The 23174-nt window shown below is 43.5% G+C and overlaps 1 protein-coding gene and 1 long non-coding RNA gene across 2 annotated transcripts in view; one reads left to right on the top strand and one right to left on the bottom strand.

Moving 5' to 3' along the window:
• The window catches only part of MDGA1 (MAM domain containing glycosylphosphatidylinositol anchor 1), a 254017-nt gene extending 234974 nt beyond the window's left edge, over positions 1-19043 (top strand). Inside the window, exons 15-17 of the mRNA XM_033144575.1 lie at positions 10512-10636; positions 17511-17619; positions 18514-19043. Of these exons, the coding sequence (XP_033000466.1) occupies positions 10512-10636; positions 17511-17619; positions 18514-18605 (326 nt within the window). The 3' untranslated portion in view covers positions 18606-19043. The remainder of the gene's footprint in view (positions 1-10511; positions 10637-17510; positions 17620-18513) is intronic.
• LOC117044124 lies at positions 10810-22042 on the bottom strand. Its single transcript, XR_004426274.1, has 3 exons — positions 21858-22042; positions 18477-18788; positions 10810-10966 (listed from the first exon to the last, which is right to left on the bottom strand). It is a non-coding gene; the product is annotated as an uncharacterized LOC117044124 (long non-coding RNA).
• Between the last annotated feature and the right edge of the window lie 1132 nt (positions 22043-23174).

Here is a 23174-nt window from a genome sequence, read left to right as displayed (position 1 = left end):
TGTTCCTTTGGGAAGAATGGCAGGATAATAAATAAACAATAAGCTCTCTGTGCTTCAGGAGTTCTCTTCCTGAACAATTGCATATACAGGTATTTTGAAATCGCTGTCATGCCACGTTCTCAGTGAAGGGAGAATGAGAGAGAGATGTGAGCATGTGTCTTAATGACTAGGATGTCAACTGAGGGGGTCAAGTCTTCTCTAATTTTATGCTTCTCCCCACCTGACTACCATCATCTGTAGACAGTATCACTATGAAAGTTTCTTCTATTTTCTGAAAAGCAGGATAAGGAGGTGCTCTGTGGAGGTTGCGTAATGGTGTTACGTCATTAGATTGTGTAATGGTGTTAGGAAGAAGTGGAAAGGCTATACACAGCTTTCTCCTGAAACCTTTAGGAAAGGAACATTGCATTTAGAAAGAATTATGGGCAGAACAACACAATAGAAAACCCCACCTCAGAATTAACAGGAACATGTTTATTTATATTTGTTGTCCTTTTATATGAATGTCTATCGCACCTCTCACATAAATGTCAAGACACGCTTCATCTAAGATTAAGCTTTCAAGCTTTTTGACTAGCCCTGAACCTCTGCCTTTAATTTGCAACCTCACCTGCAAAAAGGAAGTACCAGCACATCCCACAGCTTGCTTTGCTTTCACATAGACTTTTGCTTTTTGCTGAGAGATGGTCCCTTGCAGCTGTTCTCCCATAGACTTCTATCTGTTACAGATAGACTGAGCATTGTGATGTTGTCTTTGAACGGAGTTTGCAGAATATTTATGTGAAAGGTAAACGGTGGTTAGAACACATATTCCTGCTTTTCTGGGGACATTTTTGGCTTTCTGGGACCCATTGCACGTTGCATGTAAATACATGTTAGCAAGACCCGGTGCCATTAATTTTTTTATATGAAATAAAATAAAAGTTAGCTTCAGTAGGAAGGAAGTTGGAGAAGCAAGATGGAACTGTATGTTTTCCCTGCCCACATTTCTCTGTTTTTAATCCTCCATGTTTGCCATCACAGCACCTGTTTGAATCCTGCAGAGGGAAAGATAATTGGGGAGGCAAGTTGGGCAAGAAGCCTATGGGACGGGGAAAGGATTGAGCAAACACATTCAGCACTGCTTCTTCACAATGTGTGTGTGCACACGCGCGCGCACACACACACACACACACACACAAAGAAGGTGCTTTTGAAAGAATGGGTGGGAGGGTGCATCTGTAAACAGGTAGTTGAGATTTTGCAGAAGGATCACTGACAACAGGTTTTGTTGGTTTGTTTGGTTTTTACTGATTGGATTTTCCCTATAAAGGGTAAATCCAGATAAAGTTGGGAGGGGAGGAATGCAGGCTGGCATTTTGATTCCTACAATGTTGTGTGGATGCTGCAAAACAGCTTGTGTCCATGAGGAGGACCCGATCCCACAATAAACACTTGCATGGAATCTCCCAGAGACAGATATGGGAACTCTCTGATACAGGTTTGCATATATAGGTATTAGGCACCTCAGCCTCTCTATTGGGCTAACAGAAAAGTATTAAATGTTTCTACCAGAAGTCGTGTCACAGGTCTTGCAAGGCCTCGGACCTGACCTCCAAGACCCCATGAGGCCTCGGAAGTACCGCTACGATGCCGACGCTGCTGCTGCTGCTGCGTGACATCATGACTTTATGTCACGGGCACCATTGGGCACCCATAATCTGGGGCCCAAGTCAGTGTCCCTGGCCTGCTAGATCTAATTTAGAATTTCTGGAGTAAGTTATAGAGCTGATCATCAGTCTCGTCTTTCAGCCTGCCTACGCCAAAGCCTCTTTTTAATTGTCTTCCTATGAAATGCCAGTCTTACGTGACTTCTGCCATGAGAGACTGATGCTGCAGACCGCAGATCATTTCTTCCCATAAATTTCACTCACTGATGCTAACTTGGATTTAAGTGATCTGTGCATTGCAGTCGGACATCATACACAAGAGAATTGTAGCAAGACCAAGTCACGGAGGATGCCTTATGTTGAATCATACTTCCAGAGTTAGTCCTACCGCTAAGCAGGAACACACCAGGGAGGTAAAAGGGTCCTTGTGGGGAGTGAGATTTCCCCATTACCAGCCATTCCTGGATATGGGAGTTGTTCTTTCTTTCCTCCCATGCATGTTATTTGGAAAGTGAATTGTAATGTGAACAGGTTATAAATATTTTAAAATAAATAAAATTTTAAAGGGATTGGGGGGGTAATAGGCTTGATCCCCAAAAATGGCTGGTGGGGGGGGGAGAAGCCCCTCTTGCCACATCCCTTTGGGGTGACATGGTCCTTGTGGTGATGGGAGATTTCACACAGGTGGTACACTTTCCCTACCTCATGCATTGAGAGATGATGGGGAGGGAATAGGCAGGATCCCAGAAAAAGGCTAGTGTGGGGAAAGAAGCCCACTCCCTTCTTTCTCCCAGTGCAAGGTGAATGGAGGGATTGCTCCCTTAACTGCCTGTAGAGGTGTGCCTGTGTAGGAAAGGAAAAAGAAAGATGACACAGGACTTAAAACCCTCTCAATTTATATTGAGATTTATATTGAGTGGAAACTGAGATCAGACCTTTTCATCCAGAAACCTGTAGCATTTAAATGCATCCCCCTGGGTTACTGTATCTAGTATCACAGCTGGTGCACTTCTGTGTACCAGGCACTCTTCTAAATGCCAGCTCTGGAATTTAAAAAGAGCCAGAAGCAGCCACAGCTCACTCATATATTGATTGTTTCCTCACATTTGTTATGAGCCTTTGTTTCATTTTCTGATTAATAACAGTTGTTGTTTGTTTGTTAAATTTATTACCCACCCTTCGGCCAGCAGGTCACAGGGTGGGTTATTACAATTTTAAAATCAGCATTAGAAACAATTAAAACAGATTACAGTCACAGGAATAGGGTGGGTCCTAAAAACACACTCAGGTGTCAAAGGCCTGGGTGAAGCTGAGAGCTGTACAGCGATGGTGCCAGACGCACCTCTGTGGAGAAGGAATTCCACAATTTAGTTGTAAGAACCATACAAATGCAAATGTGGGGGAAAATACCAAGGAATCCCATGGTGAGCTTTGATATTTTGCAAGGAGCTGGCAACTGCAACCTGGCAACCAACCACTTGCATGTGCATTGTGAGCAGTTGCACCCAAGAAAAGCCAGGCGCAAATCAGGTGGGGGGGGGAGTGGCCAAAGAGGAGGAGAAAATAAGAATTGCCAGTGAGGAGGTAAAATCTTGAAAAGGAAATTGCATGATTGCAATTATTCATTCTTCCATTGAATTAATATCTCATCCTTCCTCCCAAAGGAGCCCAGGGCAGCAATGAATAGCTGACTCAGCATCTCCTGTGTTTCAATTGATACATAAGTGATGGCGCTGAAGGACAGCTATTTCCACTTCCTTACAGTTCTTACATTAACGCTTAGGAAACATACCTTAGACTCCTGCCCACCATCAGGCCACTGAGGAATCAGCGCCTCAGTAATAACATTCCAGATGTTTGCGAGTGAGTAAGCTCATTCCTCTGCTTCTTTCTTCTGAACTGCTTTAACAATGAAGGTAGGAGAGTCATCAGAAAGCTGAGAAGGGGGGAAATGTAATACACTGCTTCTAGGAAACCTGTGAGATTTCCAAGGGATGGAGCATTAGAGTACTCCTGGTGGGGGGAAACAGTAATCAAAATGCATGTTTACAGTTGTGACAGTAGCAGCCAGAAGAGCAAATCTTGCCACCTTCATTCTTCTGAATTACTATATTTGAATATCCTGAGAATATCCTGCATATCCCACACTTTCCCACTATTTGGTGAGGGTTTCACTATCAGTATTCCATAGTTTTCAAGGTAATACTAATAATAACAACCTAGTATCATTCAGGAATGAGCTACTTCATCCTGTTTACTGGTAGGACCAGCTCTTATCATTAGGTGGAAGGCACTCCACCATAACTTGGTTTAGCAGTAGAACCTCTTCCACAAGATGTCTGGTTGCAATGCACAAATGATCCAACTGCCAGACATAAGAGCTGACCTCCAAACCAGCATGGCTCTTCAGTATGGCCCCTAGCCATAGTAAAACTATGTAAATAGTACAGAGAATATATTGTTATCCAAATGGTTTGGGTAACCCCCTGCTATTCAGATGAATGAGGCTGCACAATATTCAAAAAACATTAATTAATCAGCCTAATCAACAGAACAGCTGGGTCACTTCCCCAATTTACACACTTGCCTCCTCCTTGTGCAGGTCAGTTTCTTCCTCTGGAAAACAGAAGGAGCAATGAGATTAATCTGCTTTCCAGAGACACTTGCCAGCCTTAATTGCTATTTGCAAAGTGCTCTCTGCACCTCCAGCGGAGGCCATGTGGAGGTATTTGACACTTTGTTGGCTCTTGCTCCTTCCCTCTGTTCTGTGGCAGAGCTGAAACTTTCTGCACAGGTGTATTGGTTTGCTTAATGGCCGGGAGTTCAAAGCTGGATCACTTTTGCTTTTCTGATACTGCTTCATTTCCTTTCTTTACTTTGCCTTCTCCTCCTTCCTGCAGGTGCCAGAGTTCCATTTTTCTGGATAATTTGATGCACTTCTGTCTCTGCAGCTATGTTCCTTGCCTAGAGGGTTCTAACCAGAGTGTGCTAACATCATTGTACTGAGACAGGATTCTCTACCCTGACTGGCAGAGGCATTCTGGGTTTTCAAACTGAGGCCTCCCAGTTCTACCTGGAGATGCCAGAGGTTGAACCTGGGACCTTCTGCATGCAAAGCAGATGCTCTACCACAGAGCTACAACCCTTCAAAACACTGTGTAGCTGGATTTTGAACTTACTCGCTGGCACTTTCTTCCTGAAAGTGTTGAGGATGTCAAGGCTTCTGGCTTCATGTAAATGATTTCCTCCAGGTTTCTGTTACTATTTCCTCAGGGCCACTGCGGTACAACAGGGTTGTTGATTTATCCAGTAACTGTCAGATAGTGTCTACAGTGAAACCATTTGAGAATCAGTGTAAGATATTGTTAAAAGTGTATTGCCACAAATCAGATCAGACTGATTTCTGGAGGCATAAATGTCCCTGCTAAAACTTAGCAAAGCAAGACTAGCCTGTGACCAATCCTTATGGTAGCCATGCTGCGGCTAAGTCAATCTGATCTCCTTCCACTGGCTGTTTCAGCTAGTTCCTTGTGTAATTGTGCAAAGATACAGGTATAAATTCATGCAATTACACTGCTTCATTATGGCTGAAGTGCACACTTTCTGGAAGTTTAAAAGGTTTTTTAAAACACCAGTTTATGACAATGCCAAACAATAACAACCCCCATCCTCAGGTGGGGACCGGTAATAACATTTTGAGCATGATGTAGCTCTATGCTGTGTGATGGGGTTTACTTACAATTTGGTAGCTATGTGGGGGGGCAGGGGAACACGACCAATTCTGGCCTTGTAAAACCAGCATTGCTGACACCTGAGCAGTAACATAGACAAGAGTCAAATCTGAGCTTCCACTTGTTGATGAAGCAGGAGCATGAGATGAGCAAGACAAGATATTCTAATCTTGAAATAGGGACCACAGGATGTGGAGCTATCCTGCACCAGCCTCACGTCTTTGACAAATACAGGCATGACCTATATTTATGCCATGCTCAAAGCTGACAGTGGTGTAGATGAATGCAGCGCCCAGTGCAAATCAAGTACACATCAGAGGTGTGGCATTGCACTATGCACTATTCATTTTCTCTCTCTCTCTCTCACACACACACACATCTTTCTTTCTTTCTGTTTCTCTCTCATTAATGTTATAACCTTGTGAGTATATATTTAGGCAATGACCATTGTCATTTATTGGCCAACTTGCAGAGATTTCTTACTTTTCTACAATTTTCTACAGTTCTTTCTGGCTTATCCACCCAGAGCCAACACATCTTTACTGGACACCTTTGAACTTCTTCCAGTTTATCTATAGTCTTCTGACAGCAAAGTAGCCAAAACAGCGTATAGTGTCCAAATGAACTTCTTCCAGAACTGTGGAGGGACGCATGCACCCTTCTTAATAATACAACTCATTTTGATAGTTTTCTTTTTGTGTGCTCTGTTGCTTCCTATAGCTAACACACCTAATAAAGGGGGGGGGGGTAGAGATGAATTAGGTAAATTTCCCATTGTTGTTGTTCAGTCGTTCAGTCGTGTCCGACTCTTCGTGACCCCATGGACCAGAGCACGCCAGGCACGCCTATCATTCACTGCCTCCCGCAGTTTGGCCAAATTCATGTTAGTAGCTTCGAGAATACTGTCCAACCATCTCATCCTTTGTCGTCCCCTTCTCCTTGTGCCCTCCATCTTTCCCAACATCAGGGTCTTTTCCAGGGAGTCTTCTCTTCTCATGAGGTGGCCAAAGTACTGGAGCCTCAACTTCAGGATCTGTCCTTCTAGTGAGCACTCAGGGCCGATTTCCTTGAGAATGGATAGGTTTGATCTTCTTGCAGTCCATGGGACTCTCAAGAGTCTCCTCCAGCACCATAATTTCCCATACACTAGTTAAATAACACCACCAGTGGATTTCTTTAAGTGGAAGAGCCATCACTGAACAGCCACCACATTTAACAGTGACATATGTGTAATTCCAAGCCAGCACTTCAGCAGAGATCTTACAAAGCATTTCTCAGCATGGTTGAGATTTTTAAGATAAAATGGGGAAAGGGGAGGGCCAAAAGGTGCAAGAAAGGATAAACACCTGCTGCTGTGAATAATAAAAGCCTAATTAAAATGTTAAAATTTCCCAAATTGAAATACATCCAATATGTGCTTACAATTAAATCATCTCTTTAAGACATACAAAATGTTTGCAAGACATGGGGAGTTTGTAATATGGGGAGTTATTCAGTATCTCAGTGTATCAGTCATTCCATCAGCGCAAACGTATTGGCTCGCCAGGTGAAACAAGCCCCACTCTCCTGTGTGCTGTTCTGGGGGGGTCCCCCTCTACAAAGCAAAATTCAGATGACATGTAGTTGGGTGGAACTCCACTGACAGGACTAATTAGTTGAATCCCACTCAAAATATTTTAAATATATTCATTATAATAAAGCACCAAAATAGATTATTTGCCTCTTAACCCTAATTTAAAATGACCTTCCCTCCTGCCTCACCTGAAAGAGCCACCCTCCATGGCACTGAAGGTACGTGCATATGGAGACTGGGAACCTGTCAAATATTGCACCATGTCATCACAATTTATTTTACGGTGAACCACCCCAGCAGCAAGAAATTAAATGCAAGTGCAAATAGCAGCTGCCAAAAGGTTACTACTTTCATAGCACAGCGGAACAAAAAATATTGGGAATGGGATTTTGCTGTGGCACAACCGCCTACAGAGACATCCTCTTTTCGTAGATTTAAGGTCTTCACTGGTAAAATCAAACACCTGCAGTATTGGGATGTGGAGCTTATGACAGAGGGAGGAGCCAAGAAAAGACAGTGCCCAGCCATATCATCATCATCATCATCATGAAAGGAACCTGCCTAACATGTTCTTGTTGCTTATCTGCCAGTTCTAAGTAGAGGCTCTGTGGATAATGCCTTGTCAAACAAATCTTTCACTTGCTTAGCTGAGAGAGACAGCAATTGGTTCCAGTGTGGAATGATTTAAATCTCCAAGCCAGAAAGGCCTGGTTCAAAGCATTAATTTTAATCAAGTTTTCCATTTAAGGAAAAGCCAGCCTATCCGTAATGCAAAATGACTAAACTAGTCTGACGGGCTTTGTTAGGCTTCTCCCCAACATCACAGAACCAGGGGCAGCTCTGTTATGGTATGTTACCTTCTCCTCCTCCCTCATTCACAGTACTGTACTGAGATGAACGAAGCTGGACTAGGTCCATCCATTTTAATACTACCACCTTGGTCAACAAGCAAGCGATGCCATTACCAAAACTCAGGTAGAGAATACCTACCCCCTCACCCTGCCTCCCACACTTAGGTAGCAAATACCTGGAAACTGCCAAACAGGAGCAAACTGGGTCTGGTGCATATTTCTTGGTTTTCAGACCACATTCCTTAACCATTATTATTTCTCAATAGTTTCAGATTTAAAGTATGTTGGAGCAATGATCCCCAATTATCTGTACAGTTCTACGAGGCAGAGGGCCTTCTCGGTAGTGGCGCCTGCCCTGGGGAAGGCCCTCTCACCAGATGTCAAGGAAATAAACAACTATCTGACTTTTAGAAGACATCTGAAGGCAGCCCTGTTTAGGGAAGTTTTTAATGTTTGATGTTTTATTGTGTTTTTAATATCCTGTTGGAAGCCGCCCAGAGTGGCTGGGGTGGCCCTGCCAGATGGGTGGGGTATAAGTAATAAAATTATTATTATTATTATTATTATTATTATTATTATTATTATTATTTACTAACAATCAAGCAGACATGAGTAGAACCCCTTGAAGATCTTCTCTGTTGGTAACTGAGGGGGTGCGAGGATATTGGGTTGGGGTTTGCATGTGCAAATGCCTAAACACACCTCAAAATGTTAAGGTGTTCGTGTTTTTTGAGGCAAAGGTCCTGTATTGAACCAAGCCAGAACCATTAATGAGAAACATTTATGTGAGGGCAACCAGAAAGCATATAAAACATGGGGGGGGGGGTTGAGAGGGAGAAAAACAGATTTCCAAGTAAAACGCAGGCCAGTCATATACATAAGAGCTGAAGACTGAGTGGTTGTATGGCTCCCCCGCTTTCCTTTTCTTTAGTATTTAAATTGTAATACTGATTACAGGTGGGTAGCCGTGTTGGTCTGCCATAGTCAAAACAAAATCGAAAATTCTTTCTAGTAGCACCTTAGAGACCAACTGAGTTTGTTCCTGGTATGAGCTTTCGTGTGCATGCACACTTCTTCAGATACACTGAAACAGAAGTCACCAGATCCTTAAATATAGTGGGGGAGTGGGGAGGGGTATTACTCAGAAGGGTACTGAGTAATACCCCTCCCCACCACCCTTCTGAGTAATACCCCTCCCCACTCCCCCACTATATTTAAGGATCTGGTGACTTCTGTTTCAGTGTATCTGAAGAAGTGTGCATGCACACGAAAGCTCATACCAGGAACAAACTCAGTTGGTCTCTAAGGTGCTACTAGAAAGAATTTTCGATTTTGTAATACTGATGTCTGTTTTTAAAAGTTTTTATTTTATATTGGCAAGCTGCTTTGTGCAGATAGCTATATTTTGAAAGAAGTGTCTCATAAATAAATGTATTTTTTATACCACTGCTTCTCCACAGAACTCAAATGGGCGTGCATGTACATGTCCCCCTCCCTTACCTTCACAATGAATGTGAGGCAGCTTAGGCTGGCAGATGATGACTATTGAATTCTGGAGCTTGAGTGGAAGTTCTAACCTGGGCCTCTCCAGGGACCCTAGGTTGCAACCTAACGTCTACAATACACTCAACTGTTACCCAACAACAACTGCGAGTCCATTTTCAAAACGGCCTTATTTATCTACAGAGCAGTATAGTCAAACATGCCACAGGGAACACTCAGGTCAATGTATTCACTACCTGGCAAATTGAGATTGCTGAATTTTTCAATCTCTCATGACTTTTGGCCAATCGCAGCACATTTCCCATGAGAACAAGATAGGCACAAGACCTGATGAACAGGTCTTTAAGTCCTAGTGCGTTCAGTGAGGCTTACTTCTCAGAAGACATGTATCGGGATGCACTGTTTCTGGCCTTAATGCTAGGATGAGGAAGCACCCTTACCCACCTACCCTGAGGTTGTTGGATCACAATTTCCCTCATCCCTGAACACTTGGCATGCTGGCTAGGGCTGATGGGAGTTGAACTTTTAATTTCTGGAGAGCAGCAGGTACTCCCCTTCTCTGCCTTAATGCGTCATTAGCTGCCCTGGGCGCAACTTGATTCAAGGAAAGGGGTTGTACCAAGGAGGAGAATTGAGTCTAAATTCACATTTTTATTTGTCACACCCAGCATGTAGGAAATGGAATGTAACAGCTCTCCCTCTTTAAATGGTTTCAGTTTGGTTCACATGTAATTCAGAAGAATAATGCTTAGCTTTCCTACCAGTTGCTGGAAACGGCAGGAGGGGAGAGTGGTGTTGTACTCAAGTCCTACTTCCGTGATTCCCATCTGACTTGCCACTGTGAGAACAGGGGGCCTGACTAGATGGGCCACTGGCCTGATCTAACAGGCTCTTCTTATGTTCCCAAATCTACATTATGTCTAGTTGGTACTGCAATGGACTCAGATTGACTGGGAATTAACTAGGTTCCAGGGGGGATTCTGAGGGAAAACACGAACCGTAGGACAGGAAAACTTTTGAATTGGCAATGACAAACTATGTGTTGATTTTTGAATAGCTGCCGTTCTTATGCATTTAATTCACTGGGAGAACTAGTGTGCAAGACCTAGTTTAGATGCAGGCATAGAATGGCCCCTAAGAGAAAGGAAGAGGTTGCTGTGGAGAAGCAGTGTGACTCCAGTGTCTGGTTGCCGCTCTCTTACAGGCTCCTTAAACCTCTTGGTTCACGTGAAGAATAAACAGCCCACTCAAGCCTTGTCACTCAAAGGGGACAAAGGAAATGCCTGGCAACAAGCACATGTACCTATCAACCCTGCAGGACCTTTCCAGGTAAGCAGATCCTTGGGGGCCTAGACAACAAATGCCAACTCACATAGACGGGCTAATGAGACCAGCAGCAAAAGAGCCGGAAAACTTGTTTACTCCTAGTTGCTGTGGTTGTAGAAAAGAAGCTAGAGTCAAAGCCCCCCCCCCCCCGTGAGCTTATTAACAACCTACTTATCTCCATGAACGGTCAGTTAGTATTGTTGCTTGAGCAGCAGGTAGCAATGTAAGCGCATGCCTCAATCTGTCCCAAAATTAATTCACACTTTCATCCGGTATTTTCCAGTCTGCTGCAATTGGTTTATTTTGCACAAGTCTGTGCATCTATCTTGTCATCTGCTAATAAAGAAAAATGTTGTTGTTTTTCGCATAACACACAATAGATAAGCATCTCTCAGCCATCAACAGATATTTACAAATCAGTTACCTTTTCTGCCCAATCCTTTTCAAAGTTAATTAGCTTCCATAGGCAAAGTAGCCCTGTTAGCCTTTTGCAGCAAAAACAACAAAGAGCCTTGTTACATCTTAAATACAAAGTTAATGAAGTGGTTAATGGCCCATCACAAAGCCATCTATGGCTGGGACCCTAACCATGCCTACTTGGAAGTAAATCTGACTAAAGAGATTACTTATTTCCATATCATATGATGAGCTTTGCATGCCATGGGTTTTAAAATTTCACAGTAGGAAGCAGATTATCACTGAACACAATGGGATTTACTTATGAGTAGACAGAGTTAGGATTACACCGTTAGTGCATATAGGCTGCCTTTGGCAACAAATACTTCAGAAATGAGAAAAGCAGAGAGGTGTTTGAATATGTAACAAATATGTAAATGGTAAACGACGTGCATGTTTTTAAAAAAGTTAATTGTGCAGAACTATGGTAGATCTCCTTCACAACAGGAGTCTATGATGCAATGGGGGTTGAATGAGCAGACGGAAGGAAAACTGCTTGTTAGTCCATTTTCAACCAGATTTCTCCGACATCCTTAGCACCAGGCTACTACTTGTAACTGATGCTTGAGTCAAGAGCAATGAATCTGCTATTGGCCTCCTAATTATAGGGCAGTTTGTGAGACCCAGACATACCTTTATTCCCCACCAGTGGTAATTCATGGTGATACTTATGCGTTTGTCTGCTAATACATGGCTTGAGCAGCTGTTGTGTGCCAACTGCCTTGTTATTGCCAAATAGGTGGTGACACGGAAGAAGTTTATAAAATTATTCATAGCATGAAGAAAGTGTATAGAGAAAAGTTTTTATTCCTCTGCCATGACACTAGGATTGCAATATTTCAAGAAGTAAAATTCCTGAGGTGTTTTTTTTTTAGGAAGATCCCAAAATTGTTGAGCTTTAAAGAAACCCACCAAGATTTTTTGGGGGAACCATCTCAAATTGTTCAGCTTTTTTGGGGGTGAACTCAACCAAAAATAGTGATTTAAAGCTTTTGGAGCTGTTTCCACTGCTTTCCCCCATCACGTTGCCATACAGCCGGGTTTCCCCTGATATTTTGCCAATCGGCAAAATTCCCCCAATGCCATTTTTACACCCAGAAACCAGGACATGTCAAGAATTTTCCTGATGAAAGCCTACATGTCACTAGAAACTGTAGAAATCCAATGAAGCTCATTGTTGGGAGATTCTAGACAGATAAAAGAAAATACTTCTTTATGCACCATGCAGTTTGACTACCAAATTCACTCCCACAGAATGCAATGATGGCCACCAATTTACATGGCTTTGAAAGAGGATTGGGCAGATTCATGGAGGAGAAGGCTAACAGCAGCTACTAGCCCTGATGGCTGTGCTCTGCCTCCACAGCAGGGGGCAGTAATGATTCAGAGTATCATCCACTGGAGACCACAGGAGGGGAGAGTGCTCTTGTGCTCAGACACTGCTTAAGGGTTTCTCACAGGCATCTGGTTGGTCACTGTGAGAACAGGATGTGGTACTAGGTGGCCCCTGGCTCTTATTACATTTTTATGTGTGACTGTGGGTAGAATTAAATGTTATGGGAGACGTGCAACTGCTACCGGTAACCCTACAATGCAGTGCAGCAGCTAAAGTATAGAACAGCGATACCATGTTATTCGGTTGCATTTCTGGATGTTGTCAGAGAGAAAGGAGGATGAAACTCTGGACCACTCATTTTTGGTGGCAACTACATATTTCATATAATGTGTATTCCAGCATTGGGACTATCCATGTTAGCAGAAAGTTTCTTGTGGCCTTTGAGCCAGGCACATTATTACTCTTGTTATCTATAATTGGGTGTATAGGAGTAAGCTCACACATTTGCTCTAAGCATTATTTACTTTGCATAAGTTTTTAGAGGCTGTCGTCATTTATTTTTTTTACTGACCCTGTTTTCTTTAACAAGCACTTTAACATGCAGCAATTTAGGCAGGGGGAGTTTTTCCTCCTGTGAGATCCATGGGAAGGAAAACTTTGCGAAAACATGCTACTGGTTGGACTCAACTACCCTTGCGGTCCCTTCCAACTCTAGGATGCTGGACAAGAATGGGCCATTGGCCTGATCCAGCAGGACTCTTCTTATGTTCTTAAGAGTGTGGTAGTACCATGAGGGACACTACTGATTCCATCGCTGCACTTCATGAGCCACCAATGGGTTTTCTATGGCTGTGTGCTGATACTATGGAGAGGTTCGCAGCCCTGTAATTTGTGGTGAATGTGAATACAAGGACAGCTGTCATCTTGCAACTGTAGGACATTTGTGTATGAATGTTACGCCATTTCTAGGTATCTTTATTATTTCATATACGCTTTATTTCTGGAGAGATGATACATAATGGATAAACTGTGTTTAGGTTTTAATTTCAAGAGCCAAACAAGTTTACAAAGGTTCTCTTGTGAATTATATGATGCTCTTTAAATTTAGAGTTGGGATTAGGAAAGGCCCCTTCCACACCTTTCCTCTGTAACTGGCCCAAATTTGAGACAGGATGCTGTAGCAATGCAAAGCTATACTCAATGACATTTGCTTGTGGTGGTTCAGCAACTGGTTTTGCTTGTGCTCAGGTTATAACCAAAGTTTTGTGCGTATTTATTTTGATGTAGCATTTTATTTTGTTACTAAATTCTATATTTTATTAAATTTCTATACCATCCTTTATCCAAAGATCACAGTGTAGTTTACAATATAAAAACACAATAATGTACAATAATAATAAACCCCACAGTTTAAAAGGCCAGATTGCTCAATGAGCTAAAGGCCTGGGGGAGGAGGAATGTTTCTGCCTGGTGCCTAAAGATATGTAACGAAGGCATCAGGCGAGCCTCTCTGTGGAGAGCATTCCACAAAACGGGAGCCACCACAGAAAAGGCTCGTTCTCATGTTGTCATCCTCAAAGACCTTTCATGGAAGGGGCACATGAAGAAGGGCCTCAGGTGATGATCACAGCTTCTGTGTTGGTTAATATTGAGAGAGGTGGTCCTTGAGGTATTGCAGTCCTGAACCACTTAAGGCTTTATAGGTCAAAACTCACACTTTGAATTGTGCCTGGAAAATAATTGGCAGCCAATGCAGTTGGGCCAGGATTGGTGTCTTGCCCTGGTGAGCAACCTGGCTTCCAAGTTCTGCACCAGCTGAAGTTTCCAAACTGTCTTCAGAGGCAGCCCCACATGTAATATGTTGCAGTAATCTAAGGTACAGGTTACCAGAGCATAGACAACAGTAGTTAGCTTATCCCTGTCCAAAGCTGATGGAAGGCACTTGTGAAATGGATTCAGAAAGTACCCCCAAGCTACGTACCTGCTCTTTCAGAGGGAATGTAAACCTATCAAGAGCAGGCAACCACCCATTAATCTGCTCTAGGAAGCCACTCACTATCAGTGCTTCAATCCAACCTATATCTTGCAACCTGGACATTGGAAGCATACTTTTAAGTCGCTCAATGTAGAGGCAGCTCCAACTTCCAACTCTGCTGTTTTGTGATTCTGTTGGCATATATATTTTTACTACATGCTTAAGAGACATTTTCTGTCCCCAATGAATCCTGGGAAGTGTAGATCAGGGGCAGGTAGGAGGCAGGGACACATAATTGTGAATATTATTAGCACCCCATGGTGGACCACAGTTCCCTACATTGGCTCCCAGTACGTTTCCAAGCACAATTCAAAGTGTTGGTGTTGACCTTTAAAGCCCTAAACGGCCTCAGCCCAGTATACCTGAAGCAGCGTCTCCACCCCCATCATTCTGCCCGGACACTGAGGTCCAGCGCCAAGGGCCTTCCGGCGGTTCCCTCACTGCGAGAAGCAAAGCTACAGGGAACCAGGCAGAGGGCCTTCTTGGTAGTGGCGCCTGCCCTGTGGAACGCCCTCCCATCAGATGTCAAAGAGATAAACAACTACCTGACATTTAGAAAACATCTAAAGGCAGCCCTATTTAGGGAAGTTTTTAATGTGTGACATTTTAATGTATTTTAATCTTTGTTGGAAGCCGCCCAGAGTGGCTGGGGAAACCCAGCCGGATGGGCAGGGTACAAATAAATCATCATCATCCCAGGAATATCCGTGGAAAGCCGTAACTGTTGAATAGATAAAAACCAAATGTTAATTTGTAGTGTAAATAGGTCCTCTGGTCTGAAAGGGTATTATTTATTATTTTGAGTTGCTGTTGCTTCTTGTGAGCGACAACCCACAGGTGTTTGTTCCTGGAGAGTTCACTTTGATTGTTATGCCCTGCATGTTTATTTTCTTTGTTCTGGGAATGATTCCTTATGAATGCATGTCTGTGGCACAGCTCTGTGCATTTGCTTTGTTTTACTTAGCTCTGAAGTGCATAGCATGCTTTGGGGTGCCATAAAACAATAATCTTGTTACTTGCAAGTGTGCTGTTTATGGCTTGTAGCTCGCTTATTGCTGTGTGCTTAATGACAATGGGGATGGGCAACTAATTTGTTATCATTCAGTTGCTTATGAGCCTGCTCCAGCATACATTGGTTTAATTCATAGGCTGCTTTGACTCTCATTTCTGTTATAATGTTTCTGGACCATTTACACTTGACAGTGATGGGAGCATAAATAGCAACACTCGTGAACCCAGATTTCTAGGCAAACATGCCACAAGGCTTATGCAGGGCAACATTATTATTTTTAATCTATCTGGCTCATCTGGGGGTTTTGGTTGGGCCCTCAAGAACTGGCAATGAACCTGGGGCATTTCCAAATGACCACATCAGGTATCCTTCATAGGTATTTGAATCATAGAATCATAGAGTTGGAAGAGACCACAAGGGCCATCCAGTCCAACCCCCTGCCAAGCAGGAAACACCATCAAAGCATTCCTGACAGATGGCTGTCAAGCATCTGCTTAAAGACCTCCAAAGAAGGAGACTCCACCACACTCCTTTGAGCTACTGCATCAGTCTCCCAGCTGACTTTTCAGTAGCTATACTAAAGCTTGAGTTTGTACATAATAGGTAACTAGATGGAGGAATAGTTTTACTGTGAAGTATGGTGAAAGAGAGGAAAGGGCTCCTACATCTTTCTTTAATGGTTGTGTAGGAGAGGCAATATCAGCAGGTGTAGCTTGACACAAGGGGAGGTAAAATCTCAGAGACACATCCCTTCAGACTTTATCCTTTAAATTGCAGCATGTGGGAGGTAAGGAACGTAGTAGAGACGAATATTTTCTTCTGAATACATGGACATTGCTAGTGGCAGGCTTGAGTTGCAGCCATCTCTTGCATAATAGGATATGAACACAGAGGTTGGCTTTGCACCTTGGGGAATGGGAAGCGACTGAGCCTTTGCCCTAAGCTGCCCGTAAAGCCTTGTAACCATAGGAACAGCACGCATGGCATGGGCTAATGAAGCTGTAACTGCCAGGCCTCAAGAATGAAGGAGCCCCCTGTGATTCCAGAGTAAGCAGGACAGAGGCAGGAACTAAGTTGTGGCCTTCACAGTGGTGGATTTGAGATATTTTAGCACCAGAGCAAGCATGAATCCTGCCTCAAACAAGGGAACATGCAGCTTGACTCGTTCCCGCCTTTGCTTTTGGTGACTCACCTCCTATCCTAAGTCCTGGGGCAGATAACAAAACAAGGATGATTCATTAAAATGAGGAGGACATGCAAGAGTATATTCACACTTAGGTATCTACAACTACTTTCCAGTTGTAAACCACTGACACACAAAAACTGCAATGTTTTACGTTGCCTCTGAAAGATGCTCAAGCTTGGGGGCAGGTGCATTCAGTAAAAGATGACTCGTGCTAAGGGGTGGGGTAAAGGATAACAAAGATGTGACGAGACAGGAAAAGGTGTTGGTTGAAATGTCATGTTGTACTCAGGAAAAGGTGTTGGTTGAAATGTACTTCTCCAGCACATTTACCACACAATCCCATAATTGTCTGCTCAGAAATAAGTGTCATTGGATTGATTTCTAATTAAGTGTGTAATCCTATTAAGAGTGTAACTGTTGGGAGTAAGCACCATTGGGCATGGTGGTATTTACTTCTGAGTAGACATGCATAGGATTGCACTGCTCCATTACTCAGTACCAGCAGATGAGCTTCTTTCCTTTTCCTAAACTATACCTGTTCTCACATTGCTCATTTGATTTAAACTTCGTATGCGCTGTTCCATTTCTGCTCTTGTCTATGTCCTGGTTATTTTCTAAGTCATCTGCCATTTGAACCTGCTGATAAGCCTCAAAGTGGATTCTCAGCTGCTCCCTACATTTATGATAGGACAAAGACATGGTAAACACAAAATGGCCCAAAGAATTTGGGCGTTTTTCTTCCTTCTAAAAAACAAAAAGTATCTTGGAGAATGGGCATGTGAAAGTTTAAGGGGTTGGGTCCCTGGCCTGCTACCTGAGATCCTTCCCAACTCTGATGTGCTCTGCCTGCAGATCATCTTTGAAGGCGTCCGTGGCACAGGCTCAGAGGGAGATATTGCCATTGATGACGTCACTCTAAAAAAGGGAGATTGTCCAAGGAAGCCCATTGTCCCGGACAAAGGTAATGGGTTATACAGTCATATCTTGGGTTGCGTTCGCTGCGGGTTACGCGTTTTGGGGTTGCGCTCCACGCCAAACCCGGAAGTACCAGAAAGGGTTATTTCCAGGTTTCGGCGTGGAAGCGCTAAATTGCGCTACGCGCAGAAGCACTAAACTGTGCTTTGCGCATGTGCTAAATCGCACTTTGCGCATGCACAGAAGCACCAAATCATGACCATGCATGCGCAGATGCGGCACTGTGGGTTGCGAATGTGCCTCCCGAACGGATCACGTTCGCAACCTGAGCTTCCACTGTATTTGGCGTTGTGTCTGAATACTTGTATCCCACCAAATCAGAAGTAAAGGTTGGGATAATTCTGCATGTTGACTTGACTGTTTTGCATATTTGCTTATAGCAGCAGGGTGCATTATTGATTAAGGTGTGTGTACCTGCCTCACTTGAATTACTTTGGTGTGCCAAAGTGGAGTCAATGGCACAGGTGAGATTTGTGGGTGTCCTGGTGGAACAAGAACTGGGAAACATGCCACACAATCACCCAATGCTTAACCAATTTTCCATATGTTGTTGCACATGGTTTATTGCTCCTCATAATCTTTGCCATGTTCGTTAACCAAAATTGTTCTTTAGAACCTTTAATCATCTTCATTGCCCTCCTCTGCACACATTCCAGCTCGTCAACATCCTTGAACTGGACACCATACTCCAGGTGTGGTCTGACTAAGCCAGAACAGAGTGGTCCTGTTACTTCTCTTGATCAGGATACTATACTTTTGTTGATGCAGCCTTGAAGAGCACAAGCTTTTTCGGTGGCTGCATCACATTGTTATTGTTTATACTGCAAAAGCAGGAACACTTACCTTAACTAACCCTTCTCCTTTCTTTTTTGCCCTGCAGCAGTTGTCCTTCCAGAAAACGGTGCCATCACCCAAGACAAATTTCCCCTCTGTGGACCGTTACTCTTCTTCCTTTTTGTCCTGCTCAGATGATAGCAAGCGAGTACTTCCGTCTTCTGAGACTTTCCTCCTCCTTTCCTACTTGGTCACCTCTGCTCCTCTTCCTCCCCCTCCTCACTGGCACACCAAAGTGTCCATACCAAAGACTGATAAGCATGACGACGCAAAGGGGATCCAGCTCAGAACGTGAAGGATTCCTGGAGGAAGTCATAATGTCTAAAAGGAAAAAGAAAACAAACCTTGATATTATATTAAAAAAAAACACACACGAGAAAGAGGGAGGAAGCAATGGAAAGTAGAGATGGAAACAATGGAACGAATGGCAAAGATGAGAATGACAAAGCTATTTAAAAGGATGAATGAAAGCGGGGGAAAGCCACATTTCCTTGGGAATAGTGGACAGGACTTCCTCAGGGAAGTGGGAACTTTTGTTTTAAACAAAAACAAAATATATTAAAGCACAAATTTCTACAAGAACTGTTACCTTCTTTACCACAGAGCCTCAGTTTAGGAGACAGTCTAGCACAGTGCCCCCTTCTGGATCTCTGTGTTATGACCTTTCCCTGGCTGGCTCTGCCTACCATCATCTGTCTGCTGCAGCACCGTCACACATCTCCGAAAGAGCATCCCACTCGTCTCCATTGGGGGCTGCTCCTCCCTGCGTGCCGGTGACCATGGAATCTCGCCCCTGCTGCATGTGCTTCAGAGTCTCCATATGCATTGTCAAGACTCTCATGTATTTACTTCTCCATGTGCAATTTGCTTTTGACCCATCCTTCACACCTTTGTGCCCCCCAACTTTCGCTCGGCAAAGCAGAGAAACAGACTTGTTGCGGATGGTGGAGATGGATGAAAAAATCTGGGGCAGACGTAAGCTGCAGGATCAGCTGTTGACCTCCTCTGCCCCCTCCCTCTTTTCCCCCCTTCTCAAGCTGCTCAGCTCTCCATCCCTTTGCACTTGTTCTTTCCACCACCATGGAGGTAGATTGTCAATTTAGCATAGGGAATGAAAGAAGAGGTTTTTTGGTCAGGGGCCTCTTTGGCAACGAGACCGAATTGTGATGCTGCACTTGGCAGCGTCAAAAGCATGAGCTGCAGAAGCCTTAAAGCAAGGATCTCTTCTGAAACAAATTATTTAATAATAACCGTCTCCCATTCCATTTTTTCCATAATTATCCTACCAAAAACATTTTCATATACAGTACTACCTTTCATCTTCTCCTAAGCCCTTATGACACCTGAATTTGCAATAGTTGTTTGTTAATTGTAGTACCTACCTGTGGCTCAGTACTAATTGCAGGGTGCTGATATCATGGTGCTTGATTTACCACTCAAGGTTGAGACTGCTCTATTTCAGTTTGCATGATGAAGTTGGGAGACAGTTGGAGCCCTCAAGCTGGGTGATGAGCAGAGGAAGCAGGAAATGAAACAGATCAACCCCACAGGAGTTGGGGCAGGCGGGTGCACGAGGGCGGGGAAGTTTAAAGGGACTTAAGGTTGCAGACTTGTGTTTTCAGAGCTGCCACACTACCACTATAAGAGACCAAGTGATTTCAGGAAAGCAAGCTTGTTGCTCCCAACTTTAGCTGGGCAGTATTAACTCTTCTAAATCAGTACTGTATGTTAAACTATACATTATGAAGTCAGGAGGAGGTGGTATTCTGAGTAGGATGCTTTGGATAAATGTTACCCTGTTGCCCCTACTTCGATAAGCAGCTTGCAGAGGGGAGTTTTCAGTACAAAAGTTCACGCTGCACCAGTGCACCCATTATTTTGAGCTTGTGAACTGCATTCGTATTCAAGGAATAGCATGGAGCTACCTTGGTTGTAGAAATACCCACCCACCCCCATCTCGCCTTGTTCCACCTTCAGTGCTGTCTTGGCAAGTCGGGGCCTTTTTCAATCCAAAATGTCTATATTTGAAGGAAGGTTAAAGTAATTTAGGAGCTAGTAATGGTTTTGGTACCCAATGCTTTCATAGACTTGTAGGGTTGGAAGGGCACTGACAGTTACTTAGTCTAGCTCCCTGCAATGCAAGAATCTCAACTAAAACATCCATGAGATATGGCCATCAAACCTCTGCTTAAAAACTTCCAATGAAGGAGAGTCCACCACCTTACGAGGAAATCTGTTCCACTGTCAAACAGTTCATGCTGCCAGAAAGTCATTCCTGATGTTTAGTCGGAATCTCCTTTCTTGTAACCTGAAACCATTGGTTTGAGTCCTACCCTCTGGGGCAGGAGAAAACAAGTTTGCTCTATCATAATTCCTCTCAGTCTCTTATTCAAGCTAAACATGCCCAATTCCCTCAACCATTCTTCATAAGGATTGCTTTCCAGACCCTTGATCATCTTGCTCACCCTTCTCTGCACATGTTCCACCTTGTCAATACCCTTCTTAAATTGCGGCGACCAGAACTGGACACAGTAGTCCAGGTTTTGTTTGGCCAAGGCAGAATAGGGCAGTACTATTACTTCTCTGGATACAGTCAGGGCATGTATGCACAGCAGTGATCAGAGGAGGAATGACCTCTGAGAGGAGTGCAGGAAGAAGAAACACCATGGTACATCTGCATCAGCACAACCAGATGCCTTTCTCTGCCCCAGCTGCAACAAAACATGTCTATCCTGTATCAGTCACTACAGCCACAGCAGGTGCTGTAACTCTACAGCGCTTTGACTTCACCCCTCAAGGGACACTCTTCCATTGTCTCCCAAGACAGACTGATGCCAGCAGTATTACTTCCCTTGATCAGGACACTATACTTCTGTTGATTCAGCCTAGCTTTATCCCACACATGGAAGGAATAGTGTCCTAAATTGGTTTTTGCAGGGCTAGATTTATAAGGTAGCTACAGAGTAGGATCCCAGCCAGTTTAACTGCCAAGTTGTGCCTGGATTCCCTTGACGGTTCTGAATATGCCGATTCTGCTCCTTCCAAAACACCCTGCAGGTCAAAGTATACTGGTGTTTGTAATAATCTAAATGTGAAAGGGGATGAAATGGCCATATCCCCTTATGTAGGAAGATTTAAAGCACAATTCTACACATGTCCCACTTAGCTCCATGGGGTTTACTCCCAGATAAACCATGTATAGGTCTGCAGAGATTTTTGGTACCCTGAGCAAATATTATCACTGCTGCAGAAGATCTGAGGAGAGCATATGGCGTAGATGAAAGAGATGCTCTTTCATATGGTGATAGTTGTATAGGTTTGGTGAGTGTGAATGCTGGCAGAGGAGAAACATAGTTTATGGCATCTGAGAAATTCATTAAGCATACCAACCTCATATTGCTTAATCTGGATTGGATTATATATGTTCTTCCTCCCAGATTTCCCAAGTGTTTTCTTCATTTTCACAGCCACACAGAGGTAACATTCAGAATTGTTCACTGTCCATTATTTGCTAGTGGCTCTGATTTATCTCTTACACAAAGGCGGATATTAGATTGCTGTTGTGGAAGAGAAAGGTGGTAGGGTCTCAAAACTTCTAAAAGTCTCCATGGCTGGCCTTAATTGCCCCCCTTTTAAAAGAGTGGAGACTGCATCACACTTTCCTTCTGATTTCACAGCTCTTAGGAGCCAGTGTAGTGTAGTGGTTAAGAGCGGCAGACTCGTAATCTGGGGAACCGGGTTTGTGTCTCCGCTCCTCCACATGCAGCTGCTGGGTGACCTTGAGCTAGTCACACTTCTTTGAAGTCTCTCAGCCCCACTCACCTCACAGAGTGTTTGTTGTTGGGGAGGAAGGGAAAGGAGAATGTTAGCCGCTTTGAGACTCCTTCGGGTAGTGAAAAGCGGGATATCAAATCCAAACTCTTCTTCTTCATTGGGTAGGTAAAATATGTAGATTTCCTCCTTATATTTGAAGCCATTGAGCATTAACCTTTCCAACTATCAGCAAAAGCATATGTAGACACACGTAGACACACACACACACACACACACACACACATTTATGCACACTTTACCCTAGTATATATATTTTGTGGCAGATTCCTTGGCTGGAGAACTGCATTGCAAAATTGGGAGAAGTATGAATTTCAAGGGATGGCTGTGTTTTGGTTCATGTATTGTTTCAGAAAGGGTGAATTAGGTAGGTTTGCCTTTAAATACCAACTGAGTCAAATTTCTCCTCAACCCCTAATCCTAGAAGCCATATTTTCTTTGAGACTTAGTAGTCTATGGGTAGAAAGTGTTGTGAGCTACCTTGGGAATTTGGAAAGTTTTATTGCAAATAGGCATTGCTGATATTTGGAAGAACAGGCGTGTGGGATTGGCCATGTAGAGGGACGGGGGACAAAATACATACCCTGGGCTGGTATTAGTACCGTCCTCTCTGTCCCTTTTTCGGCGCATCACCTTTATGATTTGAGCATACATCTATATGAGAATGTGTAAGTAAGGACCAATGGTGCCTATCTATTCATAGGGGATATGACTCGCTTGTAGGAACTAATCATGTATTCAGTTGTCATTGGTTCAGGTATCTTACCAGTGATAAATCTGCATCTTAATCATCATATAAGTCTCAGGGAGCCTCATTTACTGATCCCTCCTCCTTGTTTTCATTCTCTTTCCTTTCTTTGGCTTAGAAATAGCAGG

This window comes from Lacerta agilis, chromosome 3, assembly GCF_009819535.1.
Source record: "Lacerta agilis isolate rLacAgi1 chromosome 3, rLacAgi1.pri, whole genome shotgun sequence".
Classification (NCBI taxonomy): domain Eukaryota; kingdom Metazoa; phylum Chordata; class Lepidosauria; order Squamata; family Lacertidae; genus Lacerta; species Lacerta agilis.
This window is presented reverse-complemented; position numbering and strand designations above follow the sequence as displayed.